Genomic DNA, 17,145 nt, shown 5'->3' on the forward strand with positions numbered 1-17,145 from the left:
TCCTGTAACTGTTGCAGACCATTAATTGTGACAGTTCAGTTATTGTGAGAGATTGTGACAGACCAGTGATTGTGACAGACCAGTAATGGTGACAGACCAGTGATTGTGACAGACCAGTAATGGTGACAGACCAGTAATGGTGACAGACCAGTGATTTTGACAGACCAGTAATGTTGACAGACCAGACCAGTAATGGTGACAGACCAGTGATTGTGACAGACCAGTAACTGTGATAGACCAGTGATTGTGACAGACCAGCGATTGTAACATACCAGTTATTGTGACGGTCCTGTAATTGTTGCAGACCAGCGATTGTGACAGACCAGTAATGGTGACTGACCAGTGATTGTGACAGACAAGTAATTGTGACAGACAAGTTATTGTAACATACCAGTGATTGTGACGGTCCTGTAATTGTTGCAGACCATTAATTGTGACAGTTCCGTTATTGTGAGAGATTGTGACAGATCTGTGATCATGAGAGTCCGGTAATTATGACAGACCAATGATTGTGACATACCAGTGATTATGAGAGTCCAGTAATTGTTGAAAATCAGTGTATGTGACAGACCAGTAATTGTGACAAACCGCTGATTGTGATAGTCAGAAATTATATCAGACCAGGAATTACGACAGTCCGGTTATTATGACAGACCAGTGATTATGACGGTCAAGTAATTGTTGCACATCAGTGTATGTGACACTCAAGTATTAATATTGACACACCAGTAATTGTGACAGTCAGGTAATTGAAGCAGACCAATGATTGTGACAGTCCGGTAATTGTGTCAGATCAGTGTATGTGACAGTCAAGTAAAGGTGACAGACCAGTAATTGTGAAAGACCACTGATTGTGACAGTCAGGTTATTGTGGCAGTCCAGAAGTTGAAGCCGATCATTGCTTGTGACAGTCCGGTATGGTGAAAGACCAGTGATTTTGACAGATCAGTGTATTTGATAGTCAAGTAATTGTGAAAGACCAGTGATTTTGACAGATCAGTGTATTCGATAGTCAAGTAATTGTGAAAGACCACTGATTGTGAGTGTCAGGTAATTTTGGTAGTTCAGTAATTGAAGCCGACCAGTGAATGTGACAGATCAGTGTATGTAACAGTCCAGTAATTATGAAAGATCACTGCTTGTGACATTCAAGTAATCGTGGCAGTCCAGTAATTGAAGCAGACCAAGTGATTGTAACAGACCAGTATTTGTGACAGTCCGACTATTCAAACATTACCGACCGCGTAAGGCCTGTATAGCCAGTCAATGTCGTTAAAAACTTCCCTCATCAATTACAAACCAGTGATTGTGACTGTCCTTTAATTGTTGCAGACCAGTAATTCTGACAGTTCAGTTATTGTGATTGACAAGAGATTATGACATACCAATGATTGTGACAGACCAGTAATTGTGACAGATCTATGATTATGACAGTCCAGTAATTGTTGAAGATCAGTGTATGTAACAGACAAGTAATTGTGACCGATCTGTGACTATGACTGATCTGTGATTATGACAGTCCAGTAATTGTTGCAGACCAGTGTATGTGACCGATCTGTGATTATGACAGTCCAGTTATTGTTGCAGACCAGTGTATGTGACTGATCTGTCACTGTGATTATGACAGTCCAGTAATTGTTGAAACCAGTAGTTGTAGCAGACCAATGATTGTGACAGTCCCGTAGTCAAGTTTCATTCATGGTTATGGTTAGGTTTATAGGGGACGTTTTATGATAGGGTTGGGTTTTATGGTTAGTGTTAGGTTTAGGTATGAGTTAGGGCAAGAATAGTTTAGTATAGCTCTTTATGGGTTGGGACCCCTATAGTTAAAGAGGCAAGTAATTGTTGCAGACCAGCGATTGTGTCAGTTCGGTAATCATGACAGACCTTTGATAATGGCAGTTCAGTAATTGTTGTATACCAGTCATTGTGACCCCTACTAAAAAATTGCCATTTTCTGTCTAATTTCTATTTAAATACGACATTGAGAGGTCAACATTTACCAAACGGAGTTTCCTTGTCGGTTCAATTACTACCTTGTTGTCACAGTAGTCCATTTATACTGATTGGAAGTAAATGTGACTGGGTTGTCTTCCTAGGGAATTTAATATTATTGGCCAGCCAGGTCTGCTTAAATGTCCGTTTTTACAGATTTCGGACACAACATTGACCTAGATTTTAGACCATATTTAATATACCAGTATCACATATGCATGTATTTAGTATAAAAGTTAATACCTACGATTTTGAACTCTAAAAAAAGGCATTCCAGTTGTCATATTTTCATAAAAACAAATCTGGGAAGAGGTTATGGACCATGAGCGGCATGGTTGAACCCACTAACCCAGTATGACTGGGGCATATAATAGTTTGAAGATAACAAACAAAAACAGAAATTTCATTAAAAATATTGTTTCAGGGGCAACAACTCCAAATGGGATGTATGATCCGTCTGAAATTTTCCTCCTTTATATCTCTAAACCTGCTGATCATTTGTATCAAATACCAGTTTTACTGTGACTGTGTGTTATTTCAAAATACAGGCACTTGTCTCAGAACTTTCCCCCCATATATAATTTATAACAAGAGTGCACACACTGAAATGTCTCGCCTTCTTTACTAATCATTGATATTATGTTGATAGTGCTTTATTACAACTGTCACATAAACGTTACATTAACCAAGATAACTAAACAAAGACCAATGAACCATGAAAATGAGGTCAAGGTCAGATGAACCATGTCAGGCTGACATGTACAGCTAACAATGCTTCCATAAAACAAATATAGTTGACCTAATACTTATAGTTTAAGAAAAATAGACCAAAACACAAAAACTTAAGACTGAGCAATGAACCGTGAAAATGAGGTCAAGGTCAAATAAAACCTGCGCGACTAATATATAAATCATAAAATATTTCCATACACTAAATATAGTTGACCTATGGCGTATAGTATCAGATAAAAAGACCAAAACTCAAAAAACTTAACTTTGACCACTGAACCATGAAAATGAGGTCAATGTCAGATGACATCTGTCCGCTAGACATGTTCACCTTACAATTATTCCATACAACAAATATAGTAGACCTATTGCATAAAGTATGAGAAAAACAGACCAAAACACAAAAACTTAACTATAACCACTGAACCATGAAAATGAGGTCAAGGTCAGATGACACCTGCCAGTTGGACATGTACACCTTACAGTCCTTCCATACACCGAATATACTAGCCCTATTGCTTATAGTATCTGAGATATGGACTTGACCACCAAAACTTAACCTTGTTCACTGATCCATGAAATGAGGTCGAGGTCAAGTGAAAACTGTCTGACGGGCATGAGGACCTTGCAAGGTACGCACATACCAAATATAGTTATCCTATGACTTATAATAAGAGAGAATTCAACATTACAAAAAATCTGAACTTTTTTTTCAAGTGGTCACTGAACCATGAAAATGAGGTCAAGGACATTGGACATGTGACTGACGGAAACTTCGTAACATGAGGCATCTATATACAAAGTATGAAGCATCCAGGTCTTCCATCTTCTAAAATGTAAAGCTTTTAAGAAGTGAGCTAACACCGCCGCCGCTGCCGGATCACTATCCCTATGTCGAGCTTTCTGCAACAAAAGTTGCAGGCGCGACAAAAATGTGTTATATTAAAGTATATAGGGAAAACAAATTCTGAAACAAGTGCCATGCAGCACAGGCATTTGTTTCTATCAATGGGAAGACCCACTATTAAAGTATATTGCATGTGCCATGCAGCCATGTTTGTTGACCAAGTGGAATCAACAGCACAAAACTTTAATATACTAAATACTTTGAGGATCATGGACTCCAAGTGACGGCAATAGTTCACATGCTTTGGACCAGCTAAGTTTAAAAGTTTCCTTCTCCAATAGTAGCATCTTGGTGTAGTGGTTAGTGCATCGGACTACTAACACAAAGGTTCCTGGTTCGATTCCCATCTGGGATGAAAATTTCAGGGACTGAATTTTCGGCTCTCCCTTGACACCATTTGCGAGTATGGTCTTGAGGAAACGATGATAGTCCGTCGGAAGGGGACGATAAATGGGTGACCCGTGTTAAGAGAGAGCCATATCTATTGCACGTAAAAGACACCCTTGTAGATTTCGAAAAAGAGCAGGCTAATGCCGCTACAAGGCAGCACTTGCACCCGCAAAGTGGAAAGGGATTAATATAAGTTGCAAAACTTGTTTCCCAATCCACTATAAATAAATATGTTTAAACTAAACTAGTAGCATCTGCTGTGTTGCATATGAAAAGCAAAATTCAGTTATTTATTAAAGTTGCATTTGATGCCATAAATAAGGACAAGACAGAGCCGTGGTAATGAAAAATAAAAAATTACTCCTAGAGATCTCGGACAGATATTCATCAAATCATATTCAATGAGGAACAGTTGGTAGACAATTGAAACCCAGATACAGTTTTCACATGATACAGCTTTCCTTGAAAAACTCTCTATGTTAGCAAGTACTGCAAAGATTGTTGTCTTGTACTGTAAATTCAGAAATTATTGTGTACATTTATTATTGCGATTTTGTCATTTTAGACTTAAATGCGATTTAAATTTTTACGATTTTGAGAAAAATCCTGTTTAATTCATATAAAACATTTCAAAATGCATGTTTAAATTATTGCGTTTACAACTGTCGAATTTACGCAATAATAAAAACCTCGCAATAATTTCTGAATTTACAGTTCCTAAAACTTTAGCATAAAACTAGTATTTTATGAGGATGTTATGATCTAGACCTCATGGTTTTCCTTTAAAACATTTTGAAAAGGATCAAAATTAAATAAAAGTGAGCCAAAAAAGGCTTATTTAATGCATTTTGTTGATTGTATTTGTGCTTCATTCCGATCTATTGTATTAAGCCAACTGATTATTGGTTTGGTTTTGCCTTGTGCTGTTTCACCACTGTCCCAGGTTAGGGGCAGTTAAAGGGCTCACAAGTACATCAAACCTCGTGTTTGGTTTGTACTAGAACTCATTATTATTTTGTCAGTTGCCTTTTCAGATAAGCGTGTTTAGATAATGAAGTACAATGTGTGAAACCAGATGTGACAAACTATAGTGGTATTACACCATGCAATTATGAATAACAGAATTTTAAAAACTCAAAGCAAGAAAAGATAGATAAAATATTTTTTTCAACAGATTTATTCCCTATTTGCTCTTTATTATACTCATGCATTGCCTAAGTGTGAACATTTTAACTTTTGTTGAGCTAGAAATACCAATATTTTTATATCTAATTTCACCTCTGTTGGAATGATAACTAAACCCAGTGGCAATTATGACATGTATATCAAAATGACAACATGTTAATGGCCCTGCTTTGCATTTGACAAATACACTGAGCCAGAATTATAACATGCTAGTAAGTTCACTAACTGACAGAAAGACATGCCACCCTATCAAGACACTTTATTCCAACTAAGAATTGATCAGCCTTTCCTCTTACTCCAAAATGCTGTGTGTTCAGCAGGATTCAGCAATTACCAATTTTCTAGTCTATCGTTAAACCAAAGCCAGAGATTAACCAACAAGATCATCTAGTTGGTTGGACATGATTTTTTTAAATTTTGCACAAACAAAACCCAGATTGCCCTATATAGATACCCCCAATTTAAAGTAATATAACATAACACAGTCATTTCTTTACTCACACAAATAACATTTTCCTAGTCAACCATCTTTTAATTATTACAATTTTTCAACTTCTTTTCATATTTCAATTAAAATAGTCTTCCTGCTGATTTATTAAATTGGATATCAAATGCATGTAAAATAAATGTCTAAGTCAAAATTCATCATCACATGTCTTGCAATTCTACAGGAACTAATTGAAACCATTTTCCACAATCACACTGCTTCTTTTCTCCTTTGTTAAGAATTGTGTACTTAATTTCTACAGCATCTTCATCACCTGAAGAGAAAAAATAAATGGTAAAACAAAAACTCTGTCTTGGATCAAGAAAAAGCTTAATTTGATGTGACTGTTACAGTTTTGTAATGGAAAACGATGTATCAAATCATTTTGCCTTATTTATATGTATCTAGTAAACTATATAATAAAATCGAGATTCAAATACAGTAGTTGGTCGAAATTAATCAGCTACCTGGTACATAAAGGTTAATTTTTTTTAATAGTCATCCTGTTGCATATACAAATGTGTATGATTAAAACAATTTGTGGGTAAATATAAGCATATGTAAATAATTGTAAACAAGAATGTGTCCATAGTACACTCGCACTATCATTTTCTACATTAATTGGACCGTGAAAGTGGGATAAAAACTCTAATTTGACATGAAACTAGAAAGATCATATCATAAGAGAACATGTTGACTAAGTTTCAAGTTTATTGGACTTCACAACTTCATCGAAAACTACCTTGACCAAAAACTTTAACCTGAAGCAGCATAGATGCCAACCCACTTTTGACACAATCAGTAACAATCTATCAAATTTTTGAAAAGCTTCCAGTAATCATTCAAGAACATGCATTTACCAAAAAAATTACTGACGAGCACTAACATGTTTCGTTGAACATGTTATCTGTAGTATGTATTCCATTCACTAATTGCTTAGAAGTTCTAACTTGCACATTTTCGTTTTGTCAAGGAGAAGTAAAGAAAGGGGAAAGCTTCTTCATAAAATGCAAGTTTGCCTCTTCGGAAGTCAATTAGTTACCAAACGATAGGTCGACGACTCCCGAGAAACCGGAAGCATTACATTGGCTTTTTCTAAATACCGGACTAGGTCGTAAAAGTAATGATGAAAATCCGCATTTTACAAAATTGAACAGCGATGACTGGGAATCTGTAACTATTCGATTTTGATTGTAATAGAGTAGTTTTGATCTCAAAATCAGAAAAATTATAATGGTTGGCATTTATGAAGCAGGACAGACGGACGGATGGATAGACAGACCATAAATCATAAAGCCCCTCTACTATCGAAGGTGGGGGCATAAAAGAAAACATAATGCCCCTCTACTATCGTAATTGTGGCATAAAAATCTATTTGTATCTATGGTTACATATAATATTTTTCATAAAAGTATTGGAACTGTAGTTTCTTTTATTCAGATATGTATTGCAGAAATTCAAAATGTAATAACTAGCATTGCAATAATAATCAAAGGTAAAAACGATAGTGAATTGTTATTATGACATCAATTGAACAAGCATTCTGAGAGTATTGCATTGCAATGCATAGTTCCCTACCGGTTAAAAATTCATTGGTCTTGAACAAAATATTAACTTGATCTATAACTTGTCATAACAAATACTTTATAAAACAAGAATGTGTCCAAAGTACACGGATGCCCCACTCCCACTATCATTTTCCATGTTCAATGGACCGTGAAATTGGATAAAAAATATAATTAGGCATTAAAATTAGAAAGATAATATCATAGGGAACATTTGTACTAAGTTTCAAGTTGATTGGACTTCAACTTCATCAAAAACTACCTTGACCAAAAACTTTAACCTGAAACATGCACTTTCATTTTCTATGTTCAGTGGACCGTGAAATTGGGGTCAAAAGTTTAATTTGGCTTTAAAATTAGAAAGATCATATCATAAGGAACATGTGTACTAAGTTTCAAGTTGATTGGACTTCAACTTCATCAAAAACTACCTTGACCAAAAACTTTAACCTGAAGCGGGACAGACGGACGAACGAACAGACGAACGAACGAACGAACAGACGGACGGACGAACGAACGAACGGACGCACAGACCAGAAAACATAATGCCCCTCTACTATCGTAGGTGGGGCATAAAAATATTCAACTTCATTGGTAAGGGGCTAAAAATTATCAAACAGTACAAATCATTATTCAGGAGACAAAATGTGTGGCACACAGACATCTCCATTTTACATCCCAATTGAGATGATAAAACTCACCCATACATGTATATATGTGCATCTTCAACTAGAGCCACAAGCCAACATTATAGACTAGAATATAATTCATGAATAAATTCTCTTTTTAGATGGAACAAGAATGTGTCCATAGTATACGGATGACCCACTTGCAATATCATTTTACATGTTCAGTGGACCGTGAAATTGGGGTCAATTCTTTAATTTGACATTAAAACTAGAAAGGTCATATCATAGGGAACATGTGTACTAAGTTTCAAGTTGATTGGACTTCAACTTCATCAAAAACTACCTTGACCAAAAACTTTAACCTGAAGCGGAACAAACGGAAGCACAGACCAGAAAACATAATGCCCCTCTACTATCGTAGGCGGGGCATAAAAACCTATTGATTTTGATTGGATTATTTTTTCTTATGTTTTTTTTGTTTTGTTAAAGATTAATGGCACAAATCATTCAGTAAATATGGTAATTATTTCTGTATTAAAAGGAGTCGTCTAACAATTTTTTAATTCAACTTCTTTGTTGATTTGTCAAATTGTCCTTGTGAAAATTATTGGTGTTTACATTTTATCTATATCTATTATAGTTTTCACGATAACAGGCTAAAAACATACAAAACAAGGATGTGTCCCCTATCCACACTATCATTTTCTAAGTTCAGTGGACCATGAAAATGGGGTAAAATCAATAATTTGGCAATAAAATTAGAAAGATCATATCATAGGGAACATGTGTACTAAGTTTCAAGTTGATTGGACTTCAACTTCATCAAAAACTACCTCGACCCAAAACTTTAACCTGAAGCGGGACAGACGGACGGACGGACGAACGAACAGGCCAGAAAACATAATGCCCATAAATGGGACATAAAAACAAAAGATTTTTAAATTTCAACCAATCAGAACACATAATTGACCTGGCAGTCATGTTGATTATTCAGACCTAAATTACAAATAATGTTGAGTTCAATGGTTTCAAACGAAAAGATTTAAATATAAAAAGTTAAGCAAGATGGACACAAAGTGATGGCAAAAGTTCACCCTGGTAGGTTAAAAGGGACATAGCAGCTGTGTTCCATATGATACTTACATAAACATCCAACTATTCGCCATTCATCTGTAGATGGGACTAAATTTGGACAAGCAAATGTTCCCAATTCTAAAGCCTGTTCCATCATGGCTGGTTCAAATGGATCCTGTAATTATTAAATTCATAATATAATTTAGCACAAATTAGAAGAATATAAAATGCTAAAGCAATAAACACCAGTCCTGTATTTTAAAAATTGCTAGCATGGAATTCCAATCAGACAATTAACAAGAATGTGTCCACAGTACACAGATGCCCCACTTGCACTATCATTTTCTATGTTTAGTGGACCGTGAAATTGGAATAAATTCTCTAATTTGGCATTAAAATTAGAAAGATCATATCATAGGGCACATGTATACTAAGTTTCAAGTTGATTGGACTTCAACTTCATCAAAAACTACCTTGACCAAAAACTTTAACCTGAAGAGGGACAGACGGACGAACGAACGGACGGACGAACGAACGGACAGACGGACGAACGGACGCACAGACCAGAAAACATAATGCCCCTCTACTATCGTAGGTGGGGCATAAAAATCTTCAAAAACAATTTTTTGTTCATACATCATTGTTAATAAATTTTGTTTGGCAACTCAAACTTTGATTTTGACACAAGTTCAGTAATTCTTTCACTTTCTGGCGGAAATAAAATGACTTAGGGTCAGTCAAGTAACCTCATATAGAAATATCTTTTTTTGACTTTGGTCAAAATTTTCATGCATTGAACACGCATGAACAGACATTTGATTTTGGTTTAAAAAAGAGAAGTCATTTATCATGTTTGAAAAATCAGTAGTGATTTCAGACATTCTGGCTGAAATCATCCTTCACCATACATTTAATTTGTTCCTGTTCTCTGAGCATTTTAGGTATCATTTACTTACATCAATCCCTGCAGCACTACCAATAAGGTCAAATTTTTCTGCTCCTTCAACAATTTTTATACTATCATCTACTGATATTGTATCAGGTATCTTTTTTTCTTTTTTGCCTGGAAGAGAAAATTAACACAAAAGTGGATTATAATAACATCATTCAACAGTACACTGGACTCCATGGTCTTAACAGTTCCTGCTGAGTAAAAAAAAAATAATAATATAACACAAATGTATTATTTAAATAAAATATGTATACATATGACACATGAATAACTGTTGAGATTGAAATAAAATTTGGCTAATTATGGTTACAATTAAGAATACCAATGATATATTGTCAATAAACAATATGATTCAACAGACCTGAAGTTCTGATGTCTTTAATAAAACACGAAATAAATTTCTCAATATTCTAGTATTTAAAAGAACTGTGCATAACAAAACTTCTGTTAATGATTTCAAATACCTGGGACCAAGTTTTCACAACCTACTGATTTCAAATCTAAGAGCTATCTTCCTCGCAACAGAGAGTATACTATAAAGAGATAATTGTCCTGGACAACAAGTATGATCAAAGAATTTGAGATAAAACCAGGTGCTCCACAGGCCGCAGCTTTATACCACCGCAGAAGTCGTCGATACAGCTCTGAATTTGAATTGTGATTAAATAGTTGACACAACATAGGTTTTTGACACAGAAGGAATGTGGTAAAAAATGTATAAGAACTTAACCTTAAAAAATTTAAATTGAACATTTACCTATAATGGTCCAATATCCAAAATCGAAATACATGGTTAGATTCAGCATATCAAAGAATCCCCTATATTCAATTTTTGTTGAAATCAAACAAAGTTTAATTTTTTACCTCGATTTGGACTAACTTAAAAACTGGGCACATAACGACAAATCTAAGTACATGTTAAGATTCAGCATATCAAAGAACCCTAAGAATTCAATTTTTGTTAAAATCAAACTAAATTTAATTTTGGACCCTAATGTAGACCAATTTGAAAACAGGACCAAATATTAAGATTCAAAATACATGGTAAGATTCAGCATATCAAGGAACCCCAATAATTAAATTTTTGATGAAATCAAACAAAGTTTAATTTTGGACCCTAATTCCTAAACTGTTGGGACCAAAACTCCCAAAATCAATCCCAACCTTCGACTTTAGTCGAAAAAGCAAGACTAAGCAATCCTACATTCCGTCGACGGCGGCGTCCACAAATATTCACTCTGTGGTTAAAGTTTTTGAAATTTTAATAACTTTCTTAAACTATACTGAATTTCTACCAAACTTAGACAGAAGCTTGTTTATGATCATAAGAAAGTATCCAGAAGTAAGTTTTGTAAAAATAAAATTCCATTTTTTCCGTATTTTACTTATAAATGGACTTAGTTTTTCTGCGAGGAAACATTAAATTCACTCTGTGGTTAAAGTTTTTAAAATTTAATAACTTTCATAAACTATCCTTGATTTGTACCAAACTTGGACAGAAGTTTGTTTATGATCATAAGATAGTCTCAAGAAGACAATTTTGTAAAAATAAATTTCCACTTTTCCGTATTTTACTTATAAATGGACTTAGTTTTTTTGCCAGAAACAAAACATTTACTCTGTGGTTTAAGTTTTTAAAATTTTCATTAATGTTCTTAAACTATCCTGGATTTCTACCAAACTTAGACAAAAGCTTGTTTCTGATCATAAGATACTATTCAGAAGTAAATTTTGTGAAAAAAAAATCACTTTTTCCGTATTTTACTTATAAATGGACTTACTTTTTCTTCCAGTTAACATAACATACAGTCTGCAGTTAAAGTTTATAAAACATTTATCAGATTCATAAACTATCCTGGATTTTTTACCAAACTTGGAAGCTTCTTTCAATCAAAAGACAGTATCGAGAGGGAAATTTTTATTGATGTCTTTCCTTATTTTAGTTGAGTCTGCGATTAACAGTAAAAGTAGGCGAGACACTGGGTTCCGTGGAACCCTTACAAATTTTTTGGTAATTAACCTTTTGTTTAAATGTCATAGATTTCTATTCACTTATAATAAAGTTATTGTGGGAAAAACCAAGAAAAATGCTTATTTGGACCCTTTTCAGCCCCTAATTCCTAAACTGTTCGAAATAAAACTCCCAAAATCTATTCACACGTGACAAACCTCCATTTTGTGGTCATAAACCTCGTGTTAAAATTTCATAGATTTCTGTTACTTTCTACTAAAGTAATTGAAAAAACAAGAAAAATGCTTATTTGGGCCCTTTTAGGGCCTGTAATTCCTTAACTGTTTGGACCAAAAACTCAAAAAATCACTTCCAACCTTCCTAATGTGGTCATTAACCCTGTGTTTAAATTTCATAGATTTCTATTTACTTATACTTCAGTTATAGTGTGAAAACCAAGAAAAATGCTAATTTGGGCCCTATTTTGGCCCCTTATTCTTAAACTATTAGGATCACAACACCCATAATCAATCCCAACCTTCCTTTAGTGGTATTAGACCTGATAAAAATTTAGATCCATTCACTAAAACTTAAGTTATTGTCCTGAAACTAAATGCGTCTTCGGATGACAATGACGATGACCACAACATCATACCATTATACGACGCAAAATTTTTTTGCGGTCGTATGAAAAATTCACTGACATGTACAAATAAACAAAAAATTGCCCATAATAATAAAATGTTACTGGAATACTGTAATGACTGTTACAGTGCAAAACTGAAGATTGAAATGTTGTGTTGTATATCCCAAATGTGGAGGAATTATAAATATGTGTATATGAAATGAATAATTGCAGTAGCATTTGTTAAAATGAACAGCTGCGCCATGAGCGCACAAAATATTTAGGAAATTAAAATCTCCATCTGTTGCACGGGCATTAAGATTCTGTACTTACATAGATCATTTCTATATTACCCTACAGAATATGGATGATTCTGAAAGTACTGTCCCAGAAACTTTTTTATAAGTTTTATTATTTAATAGAGCAGGGATACAGGCACCACTTCTTAAGTTCTATCATTATAGTTCGAACCTTATTTGAAGGGTTTCCCTAACATGTTTATATGCTGTAAACTGAGTGTATATTCATTACATGTAACTATTTCTTGTTATTGTCTTCATATTTTATTAACATCTCCGAGTCTCCGATGAGACATTATTAAGAATTGAAAGATGCGCAGTCTGTGCGCTGAATGCTTCTTACTACCTGATTCGAAGATATCATGAGACGTGAATAATTAAAGTTCATTGATTGGTTAGGACAATCCAAACCTAGTAACTGTCTTTCAATCCCATAAAGTATCAGGGATCTCCATGGCCTGTTTAACGATGGCGCCCCGCCATCGTTCAAATGTCGTGCGCCATCGTCAAATGACTCGCTCCATCGTTAAATTATCTTGCGCCATCGTTAAATTGTCTTCCGCCATCGTTCAAAACTTCATCATTTTTTGTAGCCCGACGCCATTTTTTTTATCAATTATAATCAAATGCATGTAATTGCATAACCCTCAGGCTTTTTGTGTTATAATCCAACACAGTTCTAACGCCTGAGGGATATCCGGATTAAGATCGCTAATCACTTGTACCTGAGCTTGTAGAGGTAGATCAACAAACCAGACAGGAGAATACTATCTGAGGATAGACGATCCATTTGTCGAATTAATCAACTAAGTTTCAGCAAATGATTATGATAATTTGGATTAAATAAATAAATTAATAATCCAGTTAACAGTTTAACAAGTCGAACACGTGCTTTATTTTGACTTACGCAATCAGCATCCCCCTTTTTTAAGAAGTACAAAATAAGACGCAAATTAGTAAATATTATTTCATCACAAATAACTCGAGTACTGCTGTAACGATAATTTAAAATGACTTTAAAAGTTTAAAAGTAAAAACTTATAAATATTTCCTGTAAAGAAATATCGTATCGTAATTCCGAATTCATTTCGTATATTACAATCAAATTGATACATCCGCGTTTCCGGTTTCTATTCAGACTCGAAAGATGCATGTTGCACAGCATCAATTTGTCAGATAAAATCATTAAAAACCTTTTCATTTGCTTTACAAATCTCTTTAACCTTTTACATAACCCGTACGAATCGTTTTGTTGTTGCTGCAAATCAGCCATACCGGTAATGGGTTCTGAATTTGACAGTGTCCATGAAAAATAAGCTTCCACATCATATGATTTTAGACCCCCATAACAATTACCAAAAATACAAGAGATCTACATGGGGACCTTCATGACAGCTTTTGGTCATTCTCGACTAAGGGGGGACCATGAAGACTTGGTATTTGAATGGTTAAAAACGGCAATAAATGAACATATTGACACTTCTAATTCTATAATGAAAATTCAAATAAATATAATTTCAATAAGCAATGAATTAGCATGTTCACCATTCCTTGTATGGAGGGATAAAATACTTCTGATCGCGCTACACTGTACAGCGTATACACGGTTTGTAATGGTGAAAGTTCCTCCATGGTTCAATTTTCATCCATGGAGATCCCTGAAGTATCAGATTTGTCCTCTCTATTTTAGCAATTAGATTTTGCCTGGTCATTGATCATGCATATTGGTAAACAGGTAACTTTTATCTATAAATAGCAGAATCTTCTAAACACACAAAACATTCAACGATTTACTACTTCATAACGTGTGTGGTAAATTTTGTTGATTGATATACAAGGCTATTCTGAATGAATTAATCTACAAAGCAAAAACGCTTTCCATTTTCATTAGCTAAGAGGTGGCTAGCCTTTTTTTGAAAAGCTTTTACTTGTGTCTTATAATTTTTCACCTTGAAAGTTGAAAAAAAATATTGGCAATGACAAGGATTCCTGTCAAATATATGATGTTTATAAATATCATGCGATTTACTCGAACCGTCTGTATATTGAACAGAAACCGTCCGGTTGCTTCACCAATGTATGATTCGATGATTAAAAGTACCGGTTGTAGTATTTGGTGATTGTATGACAAATAGAATTTTCCTACAGGGGATGTTTGCTATAACAACAGCATCGTATGTGATTTGAGGGTAAAAATATGAAAATTGCATACTCCAGTGACCGAGTTCATTATCCCTACGACATGCTGTGGTTGACAATGGCCTTGCTAAAGGTAAGAAAGCCCTTTTAAGCACGTTGTATCCCACTCTGCAGAGCGGAGAGGCCATATTTTCAGAAGGTCATAAAAATCTCGCACTTAAATAATCTCGCGTGATGCGAGATTTACATTTAGTTGTTTAGTTAACTCGGCCCGTTCGCTAGATTCGTCACCAATACTAGTCATGTATATATCATAAATCAGAGACATAAATACATGTCTCTGCATAAATCAACTAAAAATCCTATATATAAAAAAGTTAAAAACAGAACAAATATTCTGGAATATTAAAGTACATGATTTTTCTGTCTTGATAAAAGAGTTGAACGTAGAGGGCACAGTTTGCGCAGATTATTTTAAATACATTTTGTTTAAAAATGTTCAAGTTACCCGATGATTTTAAATAGATGCATATATAGTAGATCTAATGACTATCAGATACATACAAAATTATAATATGCCGAATCCACATCTGAAGTAATCAGGCATTCATGTTCTTATCTTAAAAAAATCAAAAATGAAATATTAGAAAAACTTGTGACGACTTCCGCACACAGACCCGATGTCTCTGTTAAACCAGAGACATATAATACAATTAGAAACAGAAATCTTTGTAAGAGAAGGTAAAAGTGCCAAATTGTTGTATTTGAATTTTTTACATCAATTTCTATGGGCTTTATCAGTTGAATAAAGGTTGCATAATTGAGAATTTTATGCATCGTATAACCGATGTGTTTTAGTCAAATTATAGTTTGAAGATTCGAGATTTGAGTACACTTTTAAATTATAGACCCATTTTCATAATACAGCCTCCGGCAATTAATGTAGGTGCAACTACAAGTGGATCTTCTTTAGCATAGATTGAGCCGAATACATCCAAAGAAAGAAAATAAATTGATTATTTGCATTTTTGCCCGGGCGACAGTTATTTGGAGATTTTTTTTTAAATGGGCAAAACATTTATCAAAAAAGAGATAGTTGATTGCATCTTTTTATAATCGGGCGTGTTTCAGTTGACTGTTCTATCTTGAAAACGTATAAAGCAAAAAAAATAATTGATACATCAATGATTTGTATGTAGATAAATGTGGCGCAGTATGACTTCAATTATTGGCGCAATTAATGCCATCAGAAAAATAGAAAGTTGCGCAATTGATACCTTTTAAAACTTTAATTGGCCGCAAATAGATTCTGGCCAATATAAGATATTATTAAAAAGTTAAAAAAATGGTATGAAGTTTTGTTATATCATGAAACCCGTTCAAAACCACAGGCATTTTGGGAATAACCCTCCTAATTCGGCTATGATATTTTGTTTTTGTATTTCTTTCTTTAAATCTATTATTCTTTAAATATTTTCACTTATTGAGTTTATTCTTATATTTTCATACGCCGGATATTAAAGTCATTACAAAAAAACATTCTGTGAGTATTGCATTGCAATACAGAGTAGTCCCCTATCGTTAACAAATTCATTGTAAGCGGTAACGAAATTCTAACGTGGTCTATATATATATAACTTGTTTCGGTGTAAACTACATAAAAATATCAAGTCAAAATCTTCAAGCATGACGAAAAAAAAAAACTGTTGAACACTGATAATTTAAGTGAATTTTCTATTGTCAACAGACCATAACTATCAGACAGGAACAAAATTCAAACTTTAAACTTGATCTGTAACTTGTCATGATAAAACTATATACTAAATATCAAATCAATATCTTCAAGAATGACACACAAACCTACCACCAAATTCTTCAATCATCTTACCAAAGAAAAGGAAAACCGTGAATTCAAAAAGGTCATTTTGTTTTAAAAATCTTTTAAAAATGAATTTATTCCCTTTGAACAGAATTCTACTAATTAATAAGTGTTTCATCAACAATTTAATTCGAGAGAAACGGTTTTAACTAAACAAAGAGAAAACTTCGCTAAAATTGAGAAAATTGAACTTGACCTGTAACTTGTCGTAATGAATCAATTAACCAAGTATCAAATCAATATCTTCAAGCATGAAGAAAAAAATTCCTGGAAAACTGGTTTGCCGGACTGACAGATGAACAGACAGATATATGCAGACGGACGGAGGGCAAACATATA

General features: G+C 34.1%; 1 protein-coding gene across 1 annotated transcript; it reads right to left on the bottom strand.

Annotated features, from left to right (window-relative positions):
* Window positions 1-5,685: 5,685 nt before the first annotated feature.
* On the bottom strand, window positions 5,686-15,156 carry LOC143056478 (cytochrome c oxidase subunit 5B, mitochondrial-like). The gene is made up of 4 exons (XM_076229559.1): window positions 15,001-15,156; window positions 9,918-10,024; window positions 9,031-9,136; window positions 5,686-5,967 (listed from the first exon to the last, which is right to left on the bottom strand). Exons 1-4 carry the CDS (start codon window positions 15,113-15,115, stop codon window positions 5,855-5,857), a joined length of 441 nt encoding a protein of 146 aa, XP_076085674.1. The 5' UTR covers window positions 15,116-15,156; the 3' UTR covers window positions 5,686-5,854.
* Between the last annotated feature and the right edge of the window lie 1,989 nt (window positions 15,157-17,145).

The sequence above is a fragment of the Mytilus galloprovincialis genome, chromosome 1, assembly GCF_965363235.1.
Source record: "Mytilus galloprovincialis chromosome 1, xbMytGall1.hap1.1, whole genome shotgun sequence".
Classification (NCBI taxonomy): domain Eukaryota; kingdom Metazoa; phylum Mollusca; class Bivalvia; order Mytilida; family Mytilidae; genus Mytilus; species Mytilus galloprovincialis.